This window comes from Pseudorasbora parva, chromosome 2 (genome assembly GCF_024679245.1).
Source record: "Pseudorasbora parva isolate DD20220531a chromosome 2, ASM2467924v1, whole genome shotgun sequence".
Classification (NCBI taxonomy): domain Eukaryota; kingdom Metazoa; phylum Chordata; class Actinopteri; order Cypriniformes; family Gobionidae; genus Pseudorasbora; species Pseudorasbora parva.
Window position 1 is genome coordinate 7,177,581 of NC_090173.1, and position 9,475 is coordinate 7,187,055.

Below are 9,475 nucleotides of genomic sequence, written 5' to 3' on the forward strand. Positions count from 1 at the left end.
TTCATTCACAGGGATCATTGCCCCCCCTTGCGGTGAACCACTGACATTTAAGTTTTTTTTATTTTTTTATTATTAGACATGAAGATACACATAAAACATTAACAAATATAAAAAGACATCCAAAAGATAACTAAAATGAACTGGATTTACACTACATAAAAAAAAATACAAATCTATTGATTTAAATAGAAATAAAGAATAAACACATAAATCAATAATTAGTAATTGAGAATGAAGACAGCACATACCATTTTTAATTTTCAATTAAGTTGAACTCTTTAGACATTTCAAAGTGTTTCAAAGTTTTTCAAAACAGTGAAGATGTAACGAAGCTACGCTCCAAACCAATTTATTTTAACCAGAAGATTTGTAACTGCTTCATGAAACAGTGTTTAATATTTTTTTTTACATCACTACTCACAACCAAAGCAAAACATTTTTTAAAAAATAAAAAAATCTCTATTAGGCAATTCAATTTTATGGCACAGTTTTCCTTAATTTTATTTCCTTCAACTAGGTTTTTTTTGGTGCAGCATTTATCTGAAATAGAAAGCTTTTGTAATATTAAAAACTTCAGCGCTGGGAAGATGAATCTCTATTTAAACTGGGTCATTAATGTTGTAGAAATGTAAAATTATTTTTGAATTTGGTGCCATCTAGACTGAGAAAAGACAGAAAATGTATTTTTGTCTCATGTGAATGAAAGACAACTCCCAGAATGCACTTGCTTCACTGCCCAACAAGGCCACTCCCAATTTGATTTTCATAGTAATAAAATAATTTTGTTGAGTTATAGAATAGACACTACAATTAAAAACTGAACACGTCTATTCAATAAAGTGTGAGTGAGCCGAGTGAGTGTCACAGCACAAACGCAGCAGGAGTCAGATTACATTCATCAGGAGAGCGGAGGTAAACGCGGGTGTGCCAGTCATTCACAGGGCGTGTTCTGTCTGGAGCATTTTCAGATCATGCCTATGGAAGCTTAACTTTAATAGGAATTCATTGAAAAGTTGAAAAACTCACTTTGCATTCGTTATGAATGCCCGAGCCAAACGGCCATGCGCATTTACATTCTGTGAGTGTGATCCCACCCCCCATGGATGGGTTGAAAACATGTGGAAATAGCTCCTCTACTGGCTGTAGTCTCTAGCCTCTGGCAAAAAAATCCATCAATGATGCAAAATGATGATATTTGCGTCATCTGAGGATTTTTTTTTTCTCGTCTCAGTGGGATATGAGAGGGGGAGCACGATCATTCAAATATACTCCCGGGTTTCTACTGATACAAAGCCATGTGCTAATTTCCTGAAGTAACCCTTTAATGTAATCTTGCTAAATAAAACTATGAATTTCTTTAAAATGATTAATTATTATTAAAACTATTCATTTAAAACAAATTCGGTCTGACCAAAACTTTTGAATGATAGTGTATAATGTTACAAACGTTTTAGATGGTTTGTGTGTAACAGTTGACATTTATTTCTAATGATGTGAAAATGATTTAAAATTTCTCCCTGCATAAGCCTTCCTGACACAAAATTTTAATTAATATATTGTTTTATGTAAATGAGTGGCCAGGGTGAGTTTTACATGGCCTTGAAGCAAAAACTCTAGCCTACGTGATCCAGTTTGCAAAAGAGTTGTGAACAAATATTCATGTATGGGTTTTATTTTTTCAGACTTTAAAAAAAAAAATCCTTTTAATTTTCCCAAAACTACAAACTTTTACACACATGCTGCTCACATTATTGTAGCAGAGTTTGTGCTGAATACAGTAAAAATCAGACTTTAGCCATGAAAAGGATACAAGTAACAGAAATAAGCACAAATGGCAGGGCATGTCAACCCTGGACCTCCAGGGCCCAGAACCAGGTCAGGGCTCAGAGGGTCCACTTAATTCTACAATTATTATCCAGTTATCATGCTGGAAACTAGAACATTTCTATAACTCATTCAGTTTGAATTCTGTTTCAGTCATTGTGTCCACATACCTTTCGGTAATATTTGAGTGAAGTGAACTCATTTTTAATTAGTACATATAACTGTACAAATAGCTGTTAAAACATCTGTCAGCAAACACCCCCACCAGCAACTGCATCATTAACTGCATCATCAGCAAATGCATCAGCATTAACTCCATCATTACCTGCACGACCAGCAAATGTACCCAAAAATGCACCAATTACACCACCAGCAACTGCACCCCCAATAACTGTACCACCGATAACTGCAGCACCGAGAACTGCACCACCGAGAACTACACCACCGATAACTGCACCGCCGATAGCTGCACCAATAACAAAACCAGCTGCCACAAGAAAATGTTTATGATATTTGTGCCAAAATTGCTTAAACCAGCTGCTTGTTTCTGGTTCTGGCTTCGGTTGAGGTTTATCATTTTCACTGGGTTTCTCATCTGTTTTGGCACCGTCAGTGTTGTCTTGTTGTTGTTGCTCCTCTTGTTTTTTTGTCTCATTGTTCTCACTCTTTATCGGTGCTTGAAATCTTTCTCTTTCTAACTTCAGTTGAGTTTCAAACTCTGCTGTGAGTCTCTCCTCTGTCTCCTTTTTCACTCGCTCAATCTCTTGTCTTTTTTCCTCCTCCTGTTGTTTTCTCTCCTCTTCCTCTCTTTGCTTTCTCTCCTCTTCATCTTTCTGTTTTCTCTCCTCTTCCTCTCTCAGTCTCTGCTCCTCTTCCTCTCGTCTGAATCTCTGAGCATCTTCAAACATCTGATTACTGTAGTGTCCTCCTCCATTCTGCTCTATCATTGAGTCAATCTTCTGCAGTAGATCATCCACCTGCTTCCTCTTGTTTCTCTTTTTATTGTTGAAGACGTGAAATCTGCCTCCACACTCCTGAACTAGATTTCTCAATGATTGATTTCTCTCAATGATTTCCTCTACAGACTCTCGTCTCAGCTGATCTCCATGAGTGAAGAGAATGATGGAGTATTTTAACACCTCCTGACCAAACATCATCTCAATGATCTGAGGAATCTGCTGCTCATGCTCAGTGAATCTGCCCAGAGGAAACACAATGAGAAAAGCGTGCGGTCCAGGACTGGATATATAAACACTTCTGGCTATCTCCATCGCTAACTCTTCAGGGTCCATCTTTGTGTCAAAGAATCCAGGAGTATCAACTACAGACACAGATCTGCCTGAAACAGTGGCTTGTTTTAATGAACATTTACAGGTTACTGAGCTCGAACTCATCTCAGATCTGAACTTTTTCTGTCCCAGGATTGTGTTTCCAGCTGCACTCTTCCCAACACCAGTTTTACCCAGAAGAACAATCCGTCTGAGTTGGAGACTGGAGACAGAAGTGGCTTGTTCTGCTTTATTTGGTAATTTTCTTGTCAGGTGATTCAGTCTGGCTCCTTTTAATGTTTGAAAAAGAAAAACAAAAAGTTAATAATTTCAACAAACACTCACAGGGATGTGCCCATTGATCAATGCTGAATTCTAAAAGGAACTTTTAGGTACTTGTGTAGGGATAGTACTGACTAACACGATTAAGAAAGAGCCCAGATGATGCCATTGACAGACTGCTATGTGTTTCTGAGACTCGAAAGAAAAAATGCGGCAATCATATACTTTCTCACAAATATATTGTATATTATTTTTGGGTATCAGGGAGCAGCTATAATATGAGTTGTACTAAAATCGCTTTTGAATGTGCGCTTGCTTTTCACTTTGCAATCGAACTCGCAATCTTTGGGCACATCCCTTCTTACTACATGTGAACATTTTCAAATGTGGCTGTTCTAGTTAGGGCAATAAATAGACAACTGTGGTTCTGTTCTATTCACACTTGTAATAATATATAATTTGTTATCTTGAATAGTTTTATTTTTATTGTAGAAGGTGTGTACATCCCAGTCAACATTTTGAACTCAGTGATCTATCCTCACAGCGCACTCACTGTGCTCATGCTATGACTCAATTTGAGCTCACCTTATGTGAGAACTTTATAACTTCTTGTATTGTTTCAGTAGCTAGTTTTGTTTTTTTGTTACCAGATTGTTCTCCTAAAAAGGTAGAAAAACATTTTCTAAAAACATTCTAAATGTGTTTAGTGATAAGATTTCTAGAAGAATATTTCCAAACATTCTTATAAAAATTTTGCGGAAAGTTTCCCAGCAGGCACGGTACTCCAACGTCATTCAGATGCCAAAGTTTAGCTGAAATTGAAAATCGGGTTGAAGCCATTAAACAACTCCAAAAACAGCAATAACTTACAGAACTTCTTATTGAGATTAAAAGAGGATTAGATGTTCAAGTTTGTTTGAAAGTAATAGTTTGATCACCATTATGGTGATCAGTGTCTGCTTTAGTTGGGCTCTTTGGCCTTGACTTATTAATGTAAGAGTTTCTCTAGCTGCTGTAACTTTTTGTTATAGCAAGAACAGCAAGAAAATTGTGATCCGGTATATTGGCTACTTGTTAATAAAGATATTATCATGATGTAGTGGTCTGACTTCAAACAAGACACATTACTATAATCAATGTGAAATTAATACAATATGGTCTTGATGGTCTAGATGAGATGAGCTGACAAAAAACACATTATGATGATGGTATCTTTATCTCCATCAAATAGATGACATCATCTGACCACATGTTCTCTTTCTGCTCTTGCCATGACAAACACAGTTACAGCAGCCAGAGAAAAACTAGCATTAAAACAGCAAGAGTCACACTGCTCAACTAAAGCAAATACTGATCACCATAATGGTGACATCAAACCAAACTATTATTTTCAATAAATCATCAACATCTAATACTCTGTTAATCTCAATAAGAGCTTCTGTAGGCGTCTGACAGAAATGGTCTGTAATAAGTGAAGCTGGTAATGCTGTTTGTGGAGTTGTTTAATGATGTTGGAGCCTGATGTCAAAAAATGTTTCGATGTCAACCCAATTTTTATTTTTAACCAAAATTTTATATCTGAGTAACATTGAAGTCCACGCCCAAAAATTTAATACAAATTCTATTTGGTATTAATTTGGTATTAATTTAAAAAAGACTCACCCATTGTCTTAAAGCATGCCAGGAATTTTAGAATCAACCTTTGAACTTGTCCAATGTGTCCTTTCTTCTTGTTGTTGAACACGTGGTATCTCTGCTCATATTTCTGAACGAGTCTCTTCAGTGGTTCAGTCTCATTGATGAACTCTTTTATTGTCATGTTTTCTTCCTCCAGCTGATCTCCTCCAGTGAAGAGAATCCAGGTTTTATTCAAACGGTTTTGACCCAAGAGCTTCTCAATCTTCTCCACAGTTTTTCTCTCTTCTTCAGTGAATCTGTCAGTTTTGATGACCAGCAGAAACACGCAGGGACCAGATTCACATTTCTGAAAAAGGCCCTTATATTTTAACTGAATCTCATCCTCGGTCAGACCTGTGTCAAAGTATCCGGGTGTGTCATAAACAGTGACTGGGTATCCACAGACAGTATTAGATTCCATAGAGACATCTTGTGTGATAGATTTGGGGCTTTTCCTTGATTTGAAAGCTTGTTTACCCAGTATTGTGTTCCCTGCAGCACTTTTCCCAGCTCCTGTTTTTCCCAGTAGGACCAAATTCAAGCCTGCATTTATTTCTCCCATTGTCAAATGTGGTCTGAAGTGCTGTGAGAAGAGAATTAACATAAATATCTCATATTTGCAATATATATATATATATATATATATATATATATATATATATATATATATATATATATATATATATATATATATATATATATATATATTTTTTTTTTTTTTTTTTTTTTAACCTGATCATTCCATTACATTTCTTCTTACTGTTATTTGATCATTAAAGTTACATATTTAAAAATATTTTCTTTGCAATAATTTCTCCATGCCTTAAAAGAGATTGAATGTGTCTCTTCACCATTGCTTCATCTGGTGTACTCTTATGCAAATACTTTATTTCTGTGTTTACCGGTATTTACACAGGTTTTCAAAACAGCGCCTCCACTCACATTTTGGTGCAACAGCAGCTTGGGTAAGCTAAAATCTGATTAAATGGATATGGTTTTATCATGGTGCGACTGAGAAATAAAAATCGAATTGTGAATAGCTCCATGGAGATTTATTGTTTGATTTAAGAGTTTGCTGTTGTAACGAATGATTGCGTTCAGTGTGAAAAGCCCAAGTGTCAATCCCTGAGCACATGGTTAGCATGAATGTCCAGCAATTAGCATGTGCTGTGGTAACACACAAGAAACCTAAATGCCCTTTATGTTCCTTTTGTGGTCATTAATATATCAATTCTATGATCTGAGTCTATTTTGCACCCAATCACTGTAATTGAGTTTTGTGTTATTGTGAACTTTTGCACATTGCACAAATGTAGTTTAAAGCTACACTGTGTAACTTTTTTAGTTTATTCTTAGCTAAAAACACGTAGTTCTTTCAAAAATATATGTGCTCATTAATGTATATTTACTTCTTTCAAGTAATAAAGTATTCTGGTAAGTTTATAATATGCCGTTGATAATACATACGGGTGAGGGGTTCGGATGCTGGTCGCCATGTTGCCCCTCCATCTTGAAAGTACAGTAGCCAAAGAGGGACATACCCGTAAATTCAAGCTTCGCCTTTCGTGTTTAACACTCAATGGCACCGTGTCGAATGTGAAAAGGAGGATTGCTTGAGACTGCTATATGAAAACCTAAAAGCCTTTTTGAAAATCAACCAGACAAAAGTGAATATTGGAGTGGAACCTGATAGCTGATGTTAGCAATGAAATGGTAAAAAAAATAACAAAAACGTAAAACTATTATTCATTTTACATAGATGTCATAACCTTGATATTAACTGACAAATTAAATAACTGCAAATTATTATAGTTTTCTAAAGTAACCTCATCACTTGAAGGAACACTCATGGACGAGGTCGAACTGGAAGCCATGTTAATCTTGGACTAAATGGGCCACCGTAGGAGTTAAAACGAAATCGGAATTGAGAGGAACAGAAACTAATATTCACTGGATGGTCATACCGTAAATCCTCTAATATAGCCCCGGGCATTTATTTTACTCAAGCCCATCGCGGTCCACGCCTTTGTTGAAAGGAGACCAGAATTAGAGGCAGGCCTCAATTTCTATTTGAGCAAATCAAACTACCAGTAGAATGAATAAAAATGAGATTTTGTGTCTATTTCAACCTATAAAATACTAGGTTCATTTATTGAAAATGTAGTTACCGTAACATTATGGTATGCATGCAGAACATTAACAACAAATACCTGTAAATCAGGCTAAATTCCAGTGTAGAAATATGGTAACAAATACGTAGCAAACATAGGCTACAAGAAGTGCATTGTAAACACTTAACCATACACTTGATTAATCTCGTTTAGTTTGAAGTAAAAAAAAATAAATCCTCCAATTCTGTTTAATCCTCGTCCTCCTCAGTTTCCTCCTCCTATTCATCTCTCCCTGTAAACTCATCATCACTCGCACAAGCCTCTACAACAAGTTCATTATTGTACAGCTCCTCTTCATCCTCCTCATGTTCCACTGCGCGTCTGTTCTCATCCTCGCGCAGGCAATTGAAAAGTCTTTATGTTACTTGCGGCCTGATGGATGGGTTCTCTCCCACGTCAACGTGATTTTTTAAAGTCCTTTGTATAGAATTTTTCATTGCTGCTGTTTCTCTATCACACAACTGCAAATTACAGGCTAAGTGAATAGGTAAACACACTTCATGAAGTCACAGGCGCGCTAATGGAATACAGGCCAATATTAGAGGATTTACGGTATACCTTCTCACTGCTAGATGGGGGAAAATATCACACCGTGTAGCTTTAAATAAAATAAATTAAATCTAGACTAAAAACACATCTCTTTACTATGGCATACACATAGAACATAATCAATTTCTATTATTCAAATCAATTGACTGATTGTTAGGCTGCATTAACTAGGTCAGCCGGAACCGGGAACACTTCCCATAACACCTGATGTACTCGTTACATCAGAAGAAGAGTGGCATCCACACTAATGTTAGTCTCTCTGTTTATCCCGAGGTTTACTGCATCTAGCCAGATCCAGGCCGTATCCAGATCAGATGGTGGACCTGCGCCTAGATTAGAGGTCTGCACAGGCTTTAAACTGAAGCTCGGACACGGCCTGTACCTGAGATCATTTAACCCGACCCAACTGTAGGAGTGAAAATGTGTTTAAAAAGGTGATGTGTTATGACCATTGAGTGGCGCTGTGAACATTACAGAGTGTAAAGGCAGCTTTCCTTATACTATAGGTGTTTGACCAGGAAGGGCAAAAAGGTTTTGATCGCAACAGCAAAAGCGATGAACTTATGTAAAACTTCCCTTTAATATATTGAATACTAAAACTGGACATTATGCATGGTGGTGTTTGTGGAGCCAATAAACTGTGTATGGTGATGCAACAGAAGAACGGTCTTCTCATTTCTTAAGCCAAGTGCACACTGTGCGATTTTGGCCACGATTTGGCCGTCTGAGACAAATTGAGCAAATCCTAAAAGATTCCTCAGATCCTAGGCTAAAATCTGACGTCTTTTGGTCGTTAGTTTGACATGTTCACCGGCAGCCGATTAATGAGCGCTGCGATCAAATTTTACCTCAGACGAAATTCTGGCAGTGTCAGAAGATTTGGCACACAATCCTACAGTGTAACTTCTCCTACGACGACAGTCAAATATCTCTGCTTTTCAAGACAAACTATGACCAAAACGAGAGCTAGAGATTTCTTTGTAGCCAGCCTTTCAGTCCCGCGTGTAATGCAGCTCACCGTTACCGAACGCTTCATTCATTGATGATATTAAACACCGGACGAGTTTTCTTGTGCACGTCCGTTTTTAGCGCGCCTTCACTATCGTACAGTCTGACATTAATGCCAACTGAGATCTTACAGTGTGACACGGCTTACAGCGGCGATCATGTTCGTACAGTCTGACAAGGGACATTCGCAAAGGATTTTGAAAAATCGCACAGTGTGCAGGACCCATTATGGATGAAGGAAGCAACGTAACACCAAAGCAAGAAAGTGAGTCAACCTAATTATTCCGGGATTAAACAATCTGAAGCGTCCTGCCTCTACTCTGGACGCTGCGGCTGTGGCTGAAATCGGTTTACTTATTCACACATTTACTATTTTCTACATGGGGAATGGCACATAGCGCAGTATATATATGCTTGTTTTATGTTTATTTGTACCAGTGTGACTTTATTTCTGTCAATTTTATCTTATTGAAACTAATTGTTTCGTTGTGTTTGCTTTATTTGGGCTCTTTTGCTCTTTAACTTTAGTGTTTCTCTGGCTCCTGTAACTGTATGTTTATGACACACATTTATTATGGTAAGAAAATCATAGAGAACATGTGATCAGATGATCCAATGTGGAGTCTAATGTTCTGAATAGCTAATGATATAATAATTATTAAATGTTCATAATTGCAGCCAAGAGGTTGTACAGAA

At 37.0% G+C, this 9,475-nt stretch overlaps 1 protein-coding gene across 1 annotated transcript; it reads right to left on the reverse strand.

Annotated features, from left to right (window-relative positions):
• Positions 1-2,072: 2,072 nt before the first annotated feature.
• On the reverse strand, positions 2,073-5,613 carry LOC137048391 (GTPase IMAP family member 8-like). Its single transcript, XM_067426532.1, has 2 exons — positions 5,037-5,613; positions 2,073-3,382 (listed from the first exon to the last, which is right to left on the reverse strand). The coding sequence occupies exons 1-2, from the start codon at positions 5,611-5,613 to the stop codon at positions 2,073-2,075; spliced, it is 1,887 nt and encodes a 628-aa protein (XP_067282633.1).
• Between the last annotated feature and the right edge of the window lie 3,862 nt (positions 5,614-9,475).